Here is an 18,242-nt window from a genome sequence, read left to right as displayed (position 1 = left end):
TTTTTTAATTACCTCCAACAGTTTAGTGGCCACCTTTAAAGTTAAATCAACCAAAAACAAAAATTAAATAATTTGAAATCAAAGCTTTAAAGCTTAACGTGCTTTACACACAAACACACACATTTCTTAAACCTACTCACACTTGCATCCAAGAAAATCAACCAAAAAAGACCAAGCTTATTCCAAAATCATTGCAAATAGCCTGAAAATATATATACTCGAAGATATATACATATAGATAAGACTTATTTATATATGTATATGACTAACAAACAAACCAACTATTTTTGCTATATAAAAAAAATACAACAAAAAAAGAAAACAAAATAAAAAAGCCCACCTAACAAAAAAAAAATGAAAATAAAAAAATAAAAAATGTATTTTTAACAAAAAAATAAAATAAAATACAATTTTTTAACTGTGCTTATCTAAAATAAATCGACAAAGGTTGCACTAAACTGTTGGGATTTTTATTTATTTTATTTGTCACACCCAATACCATACACCCCTTTGTCCCCCTCCCTCCTAGACCCAGCCCCAATTTAATATCAAATTTCAAAACAGGAAGCCAACGTTTTAAACGTTTAATCCCATTTTGATTTCTTTTTAATGCAATAAAAACTCGTATATAACTGCTGTATGAATTCCCCCCAAAAAAATTATATATCATAGGCTTAATATATATATATTATCTCTAAAAATTAAGGGAATAAAACAAGACAACAAAAACAAAAAGTGAAAAAGAAAACCATCAACTATACATTTCTCTAAATAAGATTAAATTTTTTTAAATGTAATTTTTTAGGTTTGGCTTTAAATAAAAACAAGAACAACAAGTGAAATACAAAAGAAAAAAAACCCCTTGAAAAGAATTTTTTTATAATATATATGAAAAAAATAAATTAAAACAACCAACTAAACAACAAAATATTTGTGTACTTGTAATAACTATAATTATAAAAACAAAAAATAAAAACAACCAAAAAAAAACATAAATAAAAAACTGCAAAGAAATCAACCAAAAAAAAAAACAATTTGTTTTCTTCTATTGAGAGTTTGGTAAGAGAAAGAGAGTATGGGAGGGATTTTGTTTCTTTTTTTGTTTCAGGGAAGCCCAAAAAAATTCGTTAAAATTGATTCAAAGGACTCTTAAACATTTTCTTTAAAAATCCATGTTTTGGATGGTTTCAGGGAAGTCCGGAAAATTTCTTCAAAATTGGGAACAACGGTTATTTTTTTCTTCCATTGGGAGTGTGGTGAGAGAATGAGAGGTTGGTAGAGATTTTTTTCTCTTTTTTAGTTTCAGGGAAGCCCAGAAAATTTCGTTAAAATTGGAATAGAGGAGTATTAAACATTTCTTTAAAAATCCATGTTCATTCGGCTTCAGGGAAGTCTGGAAATTTCCTATAAAATTTAGAAGAGGTTTAAAACAATCAATTTTTGTTTGGCTCCAGGGAAGCCCAGAAAATATCTTTAAAATGGGTCTGAGGAGACTTAAAACATTTTTTAAAAAATTCACGTTTCATGGGCTTCAGGAAAGTCCGGAAAATTTCTTTCAAATTTAGGCTAGAAAAAGATTAGAAAAAAAAAAACATTTTTTTTTTGGCTCCAGGGCCCAGAAAATATCTTTGAAATAGGGTTAGATAAGGCTTAGACACTTTCTTTAATAAATCCACGTTTTATGGGTTTCACGGAGACCCAGAAAATTTCTTTAAAATTAGGCTAAATGAGGCTTAGGAAATTTCTTTAAAAAATCCACATTTTCTGAGCTTTAGGGAGGTAAGGAAAATTTCTTTAAAATTAGGCTAAAGGAGGCTTAGGAAATTTCTTTAAAAAATCCACATTTCCTGAGCTTTAGGGAGGTAAGGAAAATTTCTTTAAAATTAGGCTAAAGGAGGCTTAGGAAATTCCTTTAAAAAATACACGTTTCCTGGGCTTCTAAGAGGTAAAAAAAATTTCTTTAATGTTAGGTCAGAGGAGGCTTCAAACATTTTTTAAACAATCCACGTTTCATTGGCTTCTGGGAAGCAAGGAAAACTTTTTTCAAATTGGATCAGAGGAGGCTCAAAACATTTTCTAAAAAATCCACGATTTATGGAGTTCAGGGAGGGCCAGAAAATTTCTTTAAAATTGGAATAGGGGACGCTTTCAAAAAAGAATCATTTTTATTTCTTGTGTTCAGGGAGTCTAAGAAAATTTCTTTTGGCTTAAAAGAGGCTTGGAAGATTTAAAAAAAAAAGTTTTTTGTCATAGGAGTTATTTTAAAATAACTTCTGAGGATAATATTCCAGGCAAAAAACAAGGGAACTGATGAGGATTGGTGGCTCTTTCCGAAACCTAGGTATTCCCCGCCTTACCCCATGGTAAACATTACCATCGTTCTCCACTAATAAACAAATGTTGTTTTATAAAAACAACAATAATGGGATTAAGCCTGACGATTTTTGCAACAACAAAATACTACGGTATCTCAAACAAACATGCTAACAGTGTTCTAAAAATCCACATTCCATGGGCTTTAGGGAAGAACAGAAAATTTCTTTAAAATTGGACTAGAGGAGATTTAGGAAATTTATTTTAAAAAATACACGTTTCATGAGCTTCAGGGAGTCCCAGAAAATTCCTTTAAAATTGGGTCAAAAGAGGCTTGGAAGATTATATAAAAAATCCACATTCAGAACAAGCACAGAAAATCTCTTTAAATTGGACTAGAAGAGACTTAAAATAATTTTCTTTTGTTTCGGCTTCAATGTGATCCAGAAAATTTCTTTAAAATTGGGCTAGAGGAGGATTTTTCTTAAAAAATCCACATTTGTAGGATTTTACTGAGGTTCAAAAAATGCTTTTAATTGGACTGGAGAGGGCTTAAATGATATTTTTAAAAAATCCAGGTTTGTTGGGATTCTGCGAGGACCAAAAAAAGAATCTTTAAAAATAACTAAGATATTACCTTAAAAATTCAGGTTTATTGGACCCTAAAGAGGAAAAGAAAATCACTTTAAAATTTCAGATTTATTGGACACCGAAGAGGACAAGAAAAAGTCTTTAAAAATACACCATAATTGAACCTCTTTTTTTAAATCGAAGAGAACTAGAGAATTTCTTGAAAAATACAGGCTTATTTTAAATCGAAGAGAACTAGAAATTTTTATAAAAATCCTCGAGTATTGGACCTCTAAGGTTATTAGAAAAATTCTTGAAAACGGGACTAAGATTTTTCTTTAAAATTCGTGTTTATTAGACCTCGAAGCGGACTAGAAAATTTCTTTAAAAAAATCCACGTTTATTGGACCTCCAAGCGGACTAGAAAATTTCTTTAAAAAATCCACGTTTATTGAACCTCGAAGCGGACTAGAAAATTGCTTTAAAAAATCCACGTTTGTTGGATCTCGAAGCGGACTAAAAAATTCCTTCAAAAAAAATTCACGTTTATTGAACCTCGAAGCGGACTAGAAAATTCGTTTAAAAAATCCACGTTAATTGGAACTTACAGAGTACTAAAAAATCCACATTTATTGAACCTTGAAGAACACTAAAAAAATTGTTTGGAAATCCACCCCCGGGAAGTCCTGGAAATTTTCTTTAAAAAAATCCACATTTGTTACTTCTTGAGGAGTCTTAGAAATTTTCTTTCAAGATCCACATTAATTGGGGTAAATGTGGCCCGGAAACCTCTTCAAAAAATACACATACAATGTGCTTCGAGTAGATCCAAAAGATGTTCTTGAAATCCCCCCTTTTATTAAACCTCGAAGAAGGTTAGAAAAATTTGTTGAAAAATCCAACTGTATTGGACCTTAAAGGGGATTAGAGAATTTCCTTAAAAATCCATTGTAATTGGCCATTCAATGCAATGTTTAAAAATCTTCATTTATTGGACAAAAACTTTCTTCAAAACCCCATGTTTAATATTCTTAAAACAACCTTCTTCAAACCCCCTTTAGAGTTATATGTTGGCAGAAATCACAAAGACAAGTTCTACCTCAGTTTTCTTTTTTATTTTGAAAATAAAATACATACAATGTGCTTCGATTTGACCCAGAAGATGTCTTTGAAACCACCCCCTTTTTTAAATCTCGAAGAGGACTAAAAAATTTGTTGAAAAAATCCACGTGTATTAGACTTTAATGGGGACCAGAAATTGTCCTTAAAAATCCTAGATAATTGGACTTGCAATGTTTGAAAATCTTCATTTATTGGACAAAAACTTTCTTCAAAACCCCACGTTTAATATTCTTAAAATACCCTTTTCAAAATCCCTTTACAATAATATGTGAGACAAAACCGACATAAGATTTCATGCCTAGACCAAGGCCTCAATTCTTGTTCTGTGAAAATGTCAATGGAAAATTTCTATAAAGGAAATATTTTTCATTTTATATTTTCATAGAACAAGAATCCACTCCCAGTTCTACTTCAGTTTTCTTTTTGTTCTTCCAAAAGTTAAAATACCTGTTAATTAATTTTAATGGAATTTGTTTTTATTATTGTTTATGTTTTTCTTTTTGTGTTTCGTTTTTCGTTTTGTTTTGTATTTTTTCTTTGTTTAATAATATTTATTTAAGTAATTTTTTCTTTGGATTTTTTCCAGCGTTTTACATTATTTCGAATTGTCTGTGCTTTAATTATAGCAATCCGGTTTGCAGTGCCATAAAGCCAATTTGTTGTTGTTGATGTTTATTTTGTTTTTTTTTTTTTTAATTTTTGATGAATATTTAAATATTACAAAAAGAAAAAATTTATCGAAAAATTGCAATTATTTAAGGTTTCATTGGTTTTGCTTTTTTGTTGTTGTTATCGAATTACTTAATGACACTTGATAATTTCTATATATATATTGTATGTATATATAAATGAAAGTCTATTGATTATATTAGCCTTAAATAAAACAGAAAATATTTTACATGTCTTTTGTTTGTTGCGGGAATTCAACACTCATTCATTCGTTTCATTACAATTTGTTAGCATGCATGTGTGTGTGTACGTGTGTAAGTGAATTTTGGAAACATTTTTTTTGTTTTTTGGAAATTTTCAATTTTTTTGTTTTGTGTTTTAATTATAGGGATTAAGAAAAATGTACAACTTTGTTGATGTAAAAACACAAATAATTTGTTTTTCTCTTTTCTCGTTTTAAGTATTTTTTCCTCCTCCTCTGTTGATTTACTTAATTTAGGGAATCGGTATGCGATGACATTTTGTTCAGGGGTTTTGTTTCTCGTTTTTTTTTTTTTAATTCAAATTCGTTTTGTTCTAAAAATTGCCTATACAAATAAATGTGTGTGGTTTTCATTTCATATGTTTTAGTTTGTTTTAAAAGGTGGTTTAAAATTACTCTCCTAACACAAGTTTTAATACAATTATATATTTTTCCTATAAATGAAAAAATAAATACGTTTATATGTACCTATATGGCATTCCGTAACGATTTTCTCTTTTTTTCTGATTTTCACCTACAAAATATATCAAAAAACTTTGAGCAGCTAGTCTTAAACTAAACGTAAAAGTTATACATATAAATAATATTAATAATAAACAAAAAATGGGGGGAAAACAAAATCCAAAAACAAAAATATAACAAGCTCGTTTGTTTGTAAAAAAAAATCCTACTATACATACATATAAATAAGCACACAAGTTAATACTTTGTTAAATAAATACACGGAAGTTATGCTTGCTTCTTCTTCTTCTTCTCCTTATACAAAAAAAGCAACAAAGGAAATTGCTTTGGAAATTTTCCTCAACAAATTTTACTTTTGCTTCAGTTCGAACTTAAAATAGTAGTTTAGAAAAAGTTTGCATCTGTTGTTGGCTCTGTTGAATCTGTTCTGTGTTCGTTTTGCTCTATTGGAATTTAGACATTTCTTTTAGACATTAGCTATGGGTGCCTTACGTGTCATCGCATCCCGATTCGACTTATCCTACACATACTGAAAATTATGTGAAGCTGAGACTGCCGTTGAATCGTCGCCACCACCGCCGCCACCATTGCTCAACAATGGTTCATGTTCTATGGGTTTGCTGGTGTGTACATCGAAATCGTAGTAATTCATCCAGTCGATGCGTTTGGGTTTGAACAACCCAAAACAGGTGCACTCAAGGAAATCAATCAGGTTGTTAAAGGCTCCGCGGGTAAAGGGTGATTTACCACTGCGTGCCTGGAAATGCCGATAACGACCACGATTCATGCGCTCATTTGTGGTCATACCCAGACATATGACCTGATATGTCTGGCAAATGGTCAACAATATGACCCAGGACATGTGCAGCAAGGCATTGGCCATGACAAAACCAATCCAGGCATTGCAGTCCCCAATGGCCCTCAAAGCTGCCAAGAGATCTACAAAAAAAAAACCATCTCATTAAAATTCGTTCTTCCCACTCTCCTTAAATTCCCACACTCACCATCAAAATGCACATTACAAGTATTCATGTAGTAATAAGATCCGCCATAAATCATCCATGCACACATGACCAACAGCATCCACAGGAAACCCATAAAATAGGTGTGATTCTTCAGGCCTATGCAATTGCCAACCCAGGGGCAATGATGATCGAAACGGGCCACACACCGATCGCACACGCTACAATGCTTGGAGCGTATGGGTCGTCTAACCAAACAGCCCGAACAAAAGGAGGAAGGTTCAAAGCCCACACCGCCACGTTCCGACAACTCAATAATGGTCTGAAATTAAAAACAACATTAAAAAAATCAACTCAGATGCCCCTCATTGCCACCCACCTTAAACCGTTGCTCCTGTGTTGGTTGTATAATACCCGGATCACCCTTCCACGACTTCAAAAAGCAATACCACAAGCCACCGGAACACAGCAAGAACAGCAATGTGGTACCAAACGACACAGCATCAATGATATACACAAACCAGGTAATATAGAACCAGGCCTTGGTGGCCAAATACACACTCAACGGCAGCAGGGCCATCAGATGATCGTCGAACAGCGTCTTGCCCAACGTATGAAACACCGCATACAGGCATACCAACAAAAAGAACTTAATAATATACAAGGTGTTCAGTGTAAAGACCACACCGGCCAAATAGAAGGCCGTAAAGGGACATGCAACCATTGACCACCAGCGCAAACGTTTATCATGTTTCACACGTGTTATCAGGCTGCGCCGTTGCTGTGAGGTCAGCGATGCATCACGCACCCGCTCCATAACTTTGCCACCAATCCACACGGCACCTGCCTGTGATTCCAGCATGCTGAGTGGGGTTTCGCCGCGTAGATTAGGCACATCTAAGGAAGCCTTGGATTTTAAAACTAAAGTACTTATGGCCGTGGAATTGCGTGCCAGTATGGCCCAATGTAATGCCGTATTGCCGTGTGTATAATCGACCATGGCAGGATTTGCGCCCAGGGTCAGTAGCAGTCGCACCGGATCCAAAGCACACACCTTCCAAGCCGCCCACATAAGGGCTGTCATGCCACCACGATCCTGTAAATCAGGATCAACACCTTTCGCTATGAAATATGCCACCAAGGCCGTGTGGGCAAACTGGGCTGCTATGTGTATACAGGAACAGCCTTCGGCATCACGTATCCGAGGATCAGCTCCGGCTGCCATCAGCAAGACCACAGCACCCAAATGACCTTGTCTGGTTGCCCAATGCAAGGGGGTGGCATTCAATTCACCACCCAAGGCATCGACCACGGCACCCTTCTCCAGAAAATACTTGATAATATCCCGACGATTGTTAATGGCAGCCCAGTGCAACAGGGTCACCGTTTCACTATCCCGCTGATTGACATCCCAACCAGCCTCGACCAGTTCTTTTACTCTCGCCGTAGCTCCGTACTGTGTGGCTTTAACGATGTCAAATGTGGCCATTTCTCCCTTGTAGTCGGGCTCAATTGGTTGGGTGGGTGGTTGTTGTGACATTAAGGCATTTTGACGTTCAATCTCGCGTTCCGCCTCGGCATTGGGTGCACACGAGCCCGTGGTGGCCACATTACAAGCACTTTGATACATCTTGGAATACCTACTCCTCTGTATCCGCAGCACAGTTCTCGCAAGACTAGTTTCCTTGTCGCAAGGATATTTTTTTATGATTCACCCCCACCACCTACTTTTGGGATTTATTACGCTGAACTTTTTTTCCCTCAATTAAAACATGTTAAATGCATTCAGCCGATGTATTTTCGAGCCTAGTTATAGTGTCTCCTACTCCTAAGTGAGTTTTTCTCCAATTGTTCTGCTCTTAATTCCAATTTTATTATTATTTTTTGCAATTTTTCAGTTTTTTTGTCGATCCTTGGTATAAAATTACGCACACTCACAAGTCTGCATCAGATTACAGAGCCGTCTATTAGAAAATCAACGTCGTGACACAGTAGAAATGAGAAACAATGAGCAAAGCGCCAATGCATGTTAAATGTTAATATCAAAACAAAAACAGCAACCAAAGAGAGTAGGGTTCTAATGATCGAAAATAAATTAGGGCTTTACAAATGAAATTGTTGTGAAGTAAACATCTATGCTTGATTGTGTAAATCACTACGGAATAATGACACGACAGCAGTAGAGGATTTCTGCTTCTTCTTGTTGAGGGTGACGCCTTGGATAAAGTAATAGCTTATTAGTGTATTGTAAAATTGTTTTATTTAGAAAATTTTTATAATTATAGGGATTTTTACGATGATAATACGTAAATAATTCGATAAGTGAATAAATAAATAAATAACAAAATATGTCAATAACAATATCAAGCAGTATAGATCACAATGGGTTGTATGCTTCTAAGACGATACGCTTACTGCCGGCCAATTTATCATTTTCATTTGAAAATTATTGGTCTTTGAGGAGAAATGTTGTTTAAAGTTATAAGCAATGGTTCTTCTCAATTACAAAAAAACTCTTTATGTAGCTGCACCATTAGATGTAGTCAATCTTAAAGAACTTCCAAAAAAAAAACCAAAAAAATATTTGAAATTGTAAAGTTAAGAATATAAAGTTCAATATTTTTCCAAATTAAAAATTTTACAAAATTTTATTGTTAAAATGTATATTTGTAAATTCATTGTCTATCATAAATCGATGATAGAACCCTCTTTTTAATGAAGTTAAATTTAACAGAATAAAACTATGAATATTGTGCCAAACATAAAGTAATTTCCGAATGTTTTTGAAAAACTCTTAAATCCAAAGAAATTATAAGTTTTAGGCCGGATATTATATCATTCCGATAGATAAAAAAATGATGTTGTTGGACAAATAAATCGTTTTTCGTTATTACAAGTTTTGGTATGAAACGTATAAACCCTTTATCCTTTAACGTAAATGTTTTTGAAATTTTAAGGTGAGGGTACATAAGCAGATTGAAGTTTTTGCATGCCGTATCATAAAGGCATGCTAGAGCCGCACTTCAATCCTGCCGTCCTTTTTCCTTATAAATTGCCATTAATATGCCTAACCATCATACCAAGCTGCTTATTTACTCACACCTCTACTGAAATTTTTAAAATGTTTTATCAAAAAATAAGTGGATATTTAAATGTTTTTTTATACGACGCAATTCAGAGGTTGTTATAATATGACAGTTTAAACAATTTTTACAAATTTTAATAATTTTTCATTCAACATTTTCAATTCCAAAATCGGTTTGACAGTTCATTGTCCCAGCATCTGTGCCGATGCGACTACCTGTATTCTATCATGAACGGACCTTAGAGTTTTTTTACTAATAAACAAACGATGTTTTTTTAAAAAACAACAGTAATGGGATTAAGCATGACTATTTTAAACAGCAAAATACTACGATACCCCGAACAAACATGCCAACACTGTTCTATTTTATTTGTTTATTTTTTGTGATAAATGCTTAGAAGAATTATTTGTTTCGGGCATAGATTTTTTATCTTTAGAGCCCTACAGCTTGACAGTTTTTGTTTTGATTATTGTTCTTTATCGCACTTTTCCCACATTCACTCTATTTCCTTTGTTTGTTATTTAAACGGCGACGGTTTTTTAAAGAAGGCATTGTAATCTGGTTCAGCGCGCTCTTCGATACGCGTCTGTTAGTAAATCTTATTTTTTTAATTATCTCAATTGTTTACTCGATAAAGGCGATAAATCAAGAAACAACTACGAAATGAGTAATTTTGCTAACAAAAGAAAACCCGGTCCAAGTGGTTCAACAAACGGCACTGGAGGAGAGAATAAAAAACCAAGGTAATTCCCCTATTTACCAAGATTGTTCATGCTCAGTATTTCATCAGGTTTTTTTTTGGCAGGAACTTTGATGATGACGATGAAGATGTGGGGGGAGGATTTGAAATGGATTTTAACAATGATGACATGGATATGACCCAACTACTTGGTGATGGACCGGAAAACCAACAAACTTCCGTTAAATGGTCACGCGTTGATCCCCCCGAACTGGATCCGGAAACAGACAATTTGGTTTTTCAACAAATCGATGTTGAAAATTATGTTGGTTTTCCCCTGCCCGGTATGCCAGGTGCCCGTTTGGGACCAGTGCCAGTGATACGCATGTATGGCATTACAATGGAAGGCAATTCAGTTTGTTGTCATGTCCATGGTTATTGTCCGTATTTCTATTTATCTGCACCCAACGGGTTTGAACAAAAAGATTGCTATAAGTTCCGAGAAGCCTTGGATAAAAAAGTCCTTGCGGATATGAGAAGTAATAAGGATAGTGTACAAGAGGCCGTCTTGAAGGTGGAGTTGGTGGAACGTTTAAATATTTATGGCTATCAGGGTGATAGCAAACAGCGGTATATAAAAATTACCCTATCGATGCCAAAATTTGTTGCTGCCGCTTCCCGCCTTTTGAAGAGAGACATCATTTATGGCGATTTTGATTTTCAAGATTGTCGTGCCTTTGAAAATAACATAGATTTTGATATACGTTTTATGGTGGACACGGGAGTGGTGGGCTGTAATTGGATCGAATTGCCAGCAGGAACATGGAGGTTGAGAGGACGTAATTCAAAACCTCTGCCAGAAAGTCGTTGCCAAATTGAAGTGGATGTGGCTTTCGACAAATTCATATCGCACGAACCGGAGGGAGAATGGTCTAAAGTGGCACCATTCCGTATTTTGTCCTTTGACATTGAATGCGCTGGTCGCAAAGGAATTTTTCCAGAGGCGAAAATGGATCCCGTCATACAAATAGCCAACATGGTCATACGTCAGGGTGATCATGAACCATTTATACGCAATGTCTTTACCTTGAATACTTGTGCTCCGATTGTGGGTAGTCAAGTTTTGTGTTTCAATACCGAAACCGAGTTATTGGACAAATGGTCAAGTTTTGTAAGAGAAGTTGATCCGGACATATTGACGGGATATAACATCAATAACTTTGACATACCCTATCTGCTGGACCGAGCAGCCCACCTGAAGGTCAAGAATTTTGAATACCTGGGAAGAATAAAGAATATACGTTCCGTGATTAAGGAACAGGTGTTGCAATCCAAGCAAATGGGAAGACGTGAAAACAAATATGTTAACTTTGAGGGTCGGGTGCCATTTGACCTTCTGTTTGTCTTGCTAAGAGACTACAAACTGCGTTCGTATACCCTGAATGCAGTTTCCTATCATTTTCTGCAAGAACAAAAGGAAGATGTCCACCATAGTATTATAACAGACCTACAAAATGGCGATGAGCAAACAAGGCGTCGCCTGGCCATGTACTGTCTGAAGGATGCCTATTTGCCTCTGAGACTTTTGGATAAACTCATGTCCATTGTAAATTACATGGAAATGGCAAGGGTAACAGGTGTGCCGCTGGAATCTCTTTTAACTCGAGGTCAACAAATCAAAGTATTAAGTCAGCTGTTAAGGAAGGCCAAGACCAAAGATTTCATAATGCCGTCGTATTCATCACAGGGTTCGGATGAGCAATATGAGGGAGCCACGGTCATTGAACCGAAAAGAGGTTACTATGCAGATCCCATATCTACGCTGGATTTTGCCTCCCTATATCCCAGTATTATGATGGCTCACAATTTGTGCTACACGACATTGCTGCAACCGGGCATGAAGGATAAACTGGGTCTCAAAGATGACGACATTGAACGAACACCTTCAAATAACACTTTTGTAAAGGCCACTGTGCGAAGAGGTCTGTTGCCCGAGATTTTGGAGTCGCTTTTAGGTGCGCGTAAAAGGGCCAAGAACGATTTGAAAGTGGAAAAGGATCCTTTTAAGCGTAAAGTGTTGGATGGTCGTCAATTGGCTTTGAAGATGTCCGCCAACTCTGTCTACGGTTTCACCGGGGCTCAGGTTGGTAAATTGCCCTGTTTGGAAATATCCGGCTCGGTTACCTCCTACGGTCGTACCATGATTGAAATGACCAAAAACGAAGTGGAAAGCCACTACACCCGAGCCAATGGCTATGAGAATGATGCTGTGGTCATTTATGGTGACACCGATTCTGTCATGGTCAACTTTGGTGTGAAATCTTTGGAACGATCCATGGAATTGGGTCGAGAGGCAGCCGATTTGGTATCTTCGAAATTTGTGCGGCCCATTAAATTGGAATTCGAAAAGGTCTACTATCCATATTTGTTGATCAATAAGAAACGCTATGCTGGTCTGTATTTTACCAGGCCGGAGACCTACGACAAAATGGACTGCAAAGGTATTGAAACCGTGCGCCGAGATAATTCACCTTTGGTGGCAAATTTAATGAATACCTGCCTGCAAAAGTTGCTTATCGAAAGAAATCCCGATGGTGCGGTGGAGTATGCCAAACAAACCATAGCCGATTTGCTTTGCAATCGTATAGATATCTCACAGTTGGTTATAACCAAAGAGTTGGCCAAAACTGATTATGCCGCCAAGCAGGCTCACGTTGAGTTGGCAAATAAAATGAAGAAACGTGATCCCGGAACAGCACCCAAACTTGGTGATCGTGTGCCATATGTTATATGTGCAGCAGCAAAGAATACTCCGGCCTATCAAAAGGCGGAAGATCCCTTATATGTGTTGGAGAACTGTGTGCCCATAGATTCGAATTACTATTTGGAACAGCAGCTGTCAAAACCTTTGCTGCGTATTTTTGAGCCCATCTTGGGAGATAAGGCGGAATCGATTTTATTGAGTAAGTGGTGGGGGGAGGGGGTGTGTTATTGGGGAGGGATTACACATTTTAATGTTGTTGTTTTTTGTTTTTTTTTTAGAGGGAGAACATACCCGTACCCGTACTGTGGTCACCTCCAAGGTTGGTGGCTTGGCTGGTTTCATGACCAAGAAATCCTCGTGTTTGGGCTGTAAGGCCCTCATGCCCAAGGGTTATGAAAATGCTCCTTTGTGCCCACATTGTGAACCCAAAATGGGTGAACTCTATATGAAGGAGGTGGTGGCCAAACGACAAATGGAGGAGACCTTTTCACGGCTCTGGACGGAATGTCAACGTTGTCAGGGTAGCTTGCATGAAGAGGTACTGTGCTCCAATCGGGATTGCCCCATATTTTATATGCGACAAAAAATACGCATGGATTTGGATACACAAGAGAAACGTGTTAGGCGTTTCGGTTTGCCCGAATGGTAAAATGATGTTAGTGCGAGAGAGGGAGAGAGATTTGCTTTTGAATGTTTTGAATCTTTCTCAGTACGGTTTAAGTTATTGTCTAAGATTGTTTGAAATAAATTTTCTAAGTTTTATTTAAAAATAAAAAAAATTGAAGAATTTGCTATGAAATGACGAAATATGGGGCTTGGGAAAGGGATTTATTTTCTATGACGAAAAAATGACTGTACAATATGGAGCTAGAACCATGGTACCATAAGGAGTTTGAACAGCTTCGTAAACTTAAAGAATTGGTCACCTTTGGCACGAATTATGGTCTTCAAACGGCCAATGAAATCGTCACACACGGCGCGAATGTTGCTCTGTTGGATTTTGGACCATTGCCGGCGAAGCGCATGCTTGAGGTGATCGACACTTTGGTATTTATTTTTGCTTTCCGTGCAAAATACTCCAGACACAATAGTCCAATAGATTGGTATCCGGAGATTTTGGTGGCCAATGTGCGCTGGAAATGAAGCGAGGAACCTCATTTTGTAAGCATTCTTGGGTGGCGCGTGCTGAGTGCGACGGTGCTGAGTCCTGTTGGAATGTTCAAGGTCTGCGGCCAAAATGTTTGCATGCCCAAGGCTTTAATACACCCTCCAGAATATTTTCGCGATAATATTCGGTATTTATTCTGATGCCACGGTCGTTTAATGCGTGCGGAGACCGACCATTAGCTGTTGTGGCGGCCCACACCATCACCATGGCCATCGCTTGAGTTCTGGTGGCCAACCGAAGGTGCACATTTTCAGCTGACCTCATTGGTTTGTTTACAAACTGCTGGACAACGAATATTTTCTCACCGGAGAAAACCAAATTCGGCAGTTAACCACTTTCGGCCAAGCGAAGCAACTCTTTAGCTCTTTTGAGTCTATTTTCTTTCTATTGCGGTGTAAGTTCTTGCACTTTTTGCAATTTCAATGGCTTTACCACCCCGAGCTAATTTTTCAATATTTGCCGAATGGAATATTGCGATATGTTCAGCTCATGAGCCATTTTTCGGCCAATGCGACGACGCGGATTTCGATCAAGTCGCTTCTTTACTTTTCGAATCATTTCTGCCGATGTTGCTATTTTCTTTCGTCTCCGTCCATTTCCTTGACGTCGGGCTACGCTGCCAGTATCACGGTAACGAGTGATGATACGAGACACAAAAGCGTTATTCACATTTAAATGCTGGAGTACTCTAACGATAGCCACTTGTAGGTCCCAGCCAAATATAAAGAAATCACACTATCACGCTTCTTGAATTCCATCACGAATAAGTTTTTTTTTTTCTGGAAAATTCTCATCAAAATGCTTTTGTACTGTCACTAGATTAATTTTGATCAGCTGCCGGACGAGTGTCTTAGAAATGACAGCAGTCTGAAGTTGGTTACAGTTTTTTCATCTCACCCTGTAAATCCATACACAAAATTGGCAGAAGTCGGATACACTATGAAAAAATTGTAATCAGTTGGTAGCTCTACCTTACCTTGTTTTTTTTTGTACAATGGAAAAAATAAATGACCAAATTTTTAATAAATAAAAAGGCTATAGGAAAGAGCCACCAATCCTCATCAGTTCCCTTGTTTTTTGTCTGGGATATTCTCCCCAGAAGTTATTTTAAAAATAACTTCTATGACAAAAAACATTTTTACCCAAGTGACGAGATCGTAAGCTCAATAGAAGAGGAACCAAAGAATTAAATAAAACTAAAATTCTTTTGGAAAGTCTTCTAAATCTTACAACCGCACTTATAAACATTCACATCTTTCTCCACTTGTTATGCTTTCGTTCAACCTGAACGAAGAAGCATAACCATGTAAGTTGGTTTTGTCTGTTACAACAAAAACCCCTTCGTCGACCGTGCCTTGTCTATAAATAGAACAGTGTGGCTTGTTTGTTCGGGATACCGTAGTATTTTGTTGTTGCAAAATGGTCAGGCTTATCCCTTTTATTGTTGTTTTTATAAAAACAACGTTTGTTTATTACCACTAATACAATTAATTGGCCTTGGAGGCTTTAGTATTAAGTATGAATTAAATAAATAAATAAATAAATAAATAAATAAATTATTTAGCTGATTGGGGGGAGAATTTGTTGGGTGTTGGTTGCTAGAAGCAAAACAATAAAATCATAGTCCTAATACACACTAGGCAATTTTACATTTACAAAATATTTTCAATTATGTTGCCATTCCTTGAATGTCGTCGACTATTTTTCCGGAAATCTTAGCAATTAAAACTGCATAGCATGAATCAAGAACGGTTGCCAATTTTCTCGAATAAATAGTTACCAAATTGCTTTTATAAATCATCTTTCTTTTTTTTTTTGTTATTACAAATCTTTAGTTAATTGTTGCTTTATCTTCTTTTTTATCTTTTAAATAATAACTTAAATATTATAAACAAAAAAGTGTAGGGTACGTTGTATTAAATGAAATGCTTTTAGTTAATTAACCAAAAAAAAAGGAATTATTTGTTTTGAATTGTTGTTGCAAAAGTTATTTACGTTACGGGGTTTTCCTTCTATAAATAAGACTATTTGCGACTCTGCAATGTATTAGAAAGCCAATCCATGGCCTGATCAAGGCCCTCACCTTTTGTCGCCGACGTTTTGAATATTTGGAAAGTGCGGTTTTTGAGATTTTCCAAGCCCAAAGCATGATGGACCTCGGCAACAGTCATACAGCCTTCCATGTCTTGTTTGTTAGCCAATACTACCAATACGGCACCGGCAAGTTCTTCTTCCTAAAAGCAAACGACCACAATAACAATGAGTTTACTTATTCTATACCAACAAACTTACCCTTAACATATACAATAACTCATCTTTGGAAATACCTATTCTATCACGATCCGCCGAATCAACCACATATATAATGGCATCTGTATTGCTGTAATAGCATCGCCAATAGGGTCTGCAAAAGGGAAACAGCTGGTTAAAATCCAATATCTATATTCGACAATTACTCCACTCACCGTATACTTGTCTGTCCGCCCAGATCCCATACTTGGAATTTTAAATTTTTATATGTAACCTGTTCCACATTGAAACCTATTGTCGGTATGGTGGTCACCACTTCACCCACCTGCAGACGGTATAAAATTGTTGTTTTGCCAGCTCCGTCAAGACCCAAGATCAAAATACGCATTTCCCGTGATCCCAATAAGCCACGAAAGTAACTTAACACACCACCTGGGGGGGAAAACATAAAACAAACAAACATTAGTGTACAATGTTACAATGTCCACCAAGGCAAGGTAAGACAACACCAGCAATATCCTTTCTGACACACTGACTCACAACGTCACTTATCTATGGCTTTGTAAAAGAATTTCTCTACTAACCCATTTTCTTGTTGTTGGATTCACTACGTAGGGGTATTGTTTAGAAATTACAACTATTTTCTATTAGCTTTGTATTGGTTAATTAAGTTTTGTTATAAAATATCAAAAAACTCGGCCTTTTCTGACTATTTTCCTTTTTTCCTCTTGGTATGAACTGTCAAATTAGCAACGACTACCGTGAGAGAGAGGAAGAGAGCTCTCCGCAATGTTGAGTAATCTCACTGGGGCAGTTGAACTATTGAACGGTTGATTGAACTAGTTCCTTGTTTCCTAAATAAATTAAAAATTAATATTAAAGTTGCATACAATAACGAAAATGACAAAGTGATTTTTAAAAAAGACTAAATGGTGTAATAGAAGATTTTGCCATTGACACTTCACATAAGAAGCAACAAATGTGCTGAAAATAGGTAAAAAGAGTGCTCATCTACAGATAAACAATTGCCAACACTATAGCATAGAAATAACAACAAATGTAAAGTCAAAAAGAGAGAGCAAGAGAAGAGAACAACAAAAATGACGTGTCGTATATAAACAGAGTTGTTTTTTGTTGTCGACTCAAACTAAGCCCCTACTGAGACACGCATGCAATTCGAAAAAATATATATATTAAAGTTAAATTCAAATGATTTTTTTAATTTCCCTTTAATATAAATAACTTATCTATGTTCTTACTACGAACATAAAGTTCTTACTACGATAACCGATTTTCCCTTCATGGTATCGAAGAAAATTACAGAACTAGTAGCTGGGCCATAGTAGAAGAATACAGGTAGACGCATTGACACAGCTGCTGGGACAATGAACTGTCAAACCAATTTTGGTAATGAAAATGTTGAATGAAAAATTATTCAAAATTTGTTAAAATTGTTGAAAAACGCATATTATAATAATTTCCGATTGGCATAATATAAGAAAACATATAAAAAGTTACTTATGTATGAGAAGAAGAACATTTTTAAATTGTTGACATATCAATGTTCCCAAGCGTTGATGCCCCTACCTGTATTCTTCTAACATGAGCTGGGCTTATCGTGTCACCTTGATGTTCATAATTTAATTTACCATTTTCATGGCAAAGTTTACCGATTGCTATGTTAATATTAAATGGTTAGAAAAACATTTCATAAAAAATATCAGATACCACGTGTGATTAAATGGAATAAGAAGTCAAATTCGCTTTTTGACAGATTTTCTACTTTTGCTCGGCCAAATTCGCGGTGTAAAAATTTTCCAAAGAGAACATACAAATAGAAGAAAAGAAGTGAACATTTTGCAGCTTTTACGTACAAAAGTGGCAAAAGAGTAAAAACATTTTAGTTTTCGACACACAACAAATCCAGTGAATTTC

At 36.1% G+C, this 18,242-nt stretch overlaps 4 protein-coding genes across 4 annotated transcripts in view; 2 read left to right on the top strand and 2 right to left on the bottom strand.

The window, feature by feature from the left end:
- The window catches only part of LOC101889232 (lysophospholipid acyltransferase 5), a 451,325-nt gene that overhangs the window by 419,403 nt on the left and 13,680 nt on the right, over nucleotides 1-18,242 (top strand). The gene's annotated exons all lie outside the window — the stretch shown is intronic.
- On the bottom strand, nucleotides 5,279-8,363 carry LOC101890082 (palmitoyltransferase Hip14). The gene is made up of 3 exons (XM_005180624.4): nucleotides 6,740-8,363; nucleotides 6,403-6,682; nucleotides 5,279-6,337 (listed from the first exon to the last, which is right to left on the bottom strand). The coding sequence occupies exons 1-3, from the start codon at nucleotides 7,988-7,990 to the stop codon at nucleotides 5,919-5,921; spliced, it is 1,950 nt and encodes a 649-aa protein (XP_005180681.1). The 5' UTR covers nucleotides 7,991-8,363; the 3' UTR covers nucleotides 5,279-5,918.
- On the top strand, nucleotides 9,981-13,650 carry LOC101889918 (DNA polymerase delta catalytic subunit). Its single transcript, XM_005180623.4, has 3 exons — nucleotides 9,981-10,189; nucleotides 10,252-13,088; nucleotides 13,168-13,650. Exons 1-3 carry the CDS (start codon nucleotides 10,110-10,112, stop codon nucleotides 13,536-13,538), a joined length of 3,288 nt encoding a protein of 1,095 aa, XP_005180680.2. The 5' UTR covers nucleotides 9,981-10,109; the 3' UTR covers nucleotides 13,539-13,650.
- LOC101889749 (ADP-ribosylation factor-like protein 1) lies at nucleotides 15,842-17,102 on the bottom strand. The gene is made up of 4 exons (XM_005180622.4): nucleotides 16,892-17,102; nucleotides 16,523-16,739; nucleotides 16,350-16,461; nucleotides 15,842-16,291 (listed from the first exon to the last, which is right to left on the bottom strand). The coding sequence occupies exons 1-4, from the start codon at nucleotides 16,893-16,895 to the stop codon at nucleotides 16,082-16,084; spliced, it is 543 nt and encodes a 180-aa protein (XP_005180679.1). The 5' UTR covers nucleotides 16,896-17,102; the 3' UTR covers nucleotides 15,842-16,081.

Source organism: Musca domestica, unplaced genomic scaffold (genome assembly GCF_030504385.1).
Source record: "Musca domestica strain aabys unplaced genomic scaffold, Musca_domestica.polishedcontigs.V.1.1 27, whole genome shotgun sequence".
NCBI classification, from domain to species: domain Eukaryota; kingdom Metazoa; phylum Arthropoda; class Insecta; order Diptera; family Muscidae; genus Musca; species Musca domestica.
Note: the sequence above shows the minus strand (reverse complement) of the source record. Positions and strands in the feature narration are given on the sequence as shown.

Coding starts and splice junctions, on each gene's coding strand:
- LOC101889749 (XM_005180622.4), bottom strand. Junction 16,462..16,522: donor GGCGGACAGACAAGTATACG/GTGAGTGGAGTA, acceptor TCCCTTTTGCAG/ACCCTATTGGCGATGCTATT. Junction 16,292..16,349: donor AGTTATTGTATATGTTAAGG/GTAAGTTTGTTG, acceptor GTTTGCTTTTAG/GAAGAAGAACTTGCCGGTGC.
- LOC101890082 (XM_005180624.4), bottom strand. CDS start 7,990: ATGTATCAAAGTGCTTGTAATGTGGCCACCACGGGCTCGTGTGCACCC. Junction 6,683..6,739: donor CACAGGAGCAACGGTTTAAG/GTGGGTGGCAAT, acceptor TTTTAATTTCAG/ACCATTATTGAGTTGTCGGA. Junction 6,338..6,402: donor TTGTAATGTGCATTTTGATG/GTGAGTGTGGGA, acceptor TTTTTTTTGTAG/ATCTCTTGGCAGCTTTGAGG.
- LOC101889918 (XM_005180623.4), top strand. CDS start 10,110: ATGAGTAATTTTGCTAACAAAAGAAAACCCGGTCCAAGTGGTTCAACA. Junction 10,190..10,251: donor GGAGAGAATAAAAAACCAAG/GTAATTCCCCTA, acceptor TTTTTTTGGCAG/GAACTTTGATGATGACGATG. Junction 13,089..13,167: donor GGCGGAATCGATTTTATTGA/GTAAGTGGTGGG, acceptor TTTTTTTTTTAG/AGGGAGAACATACCCGTACC.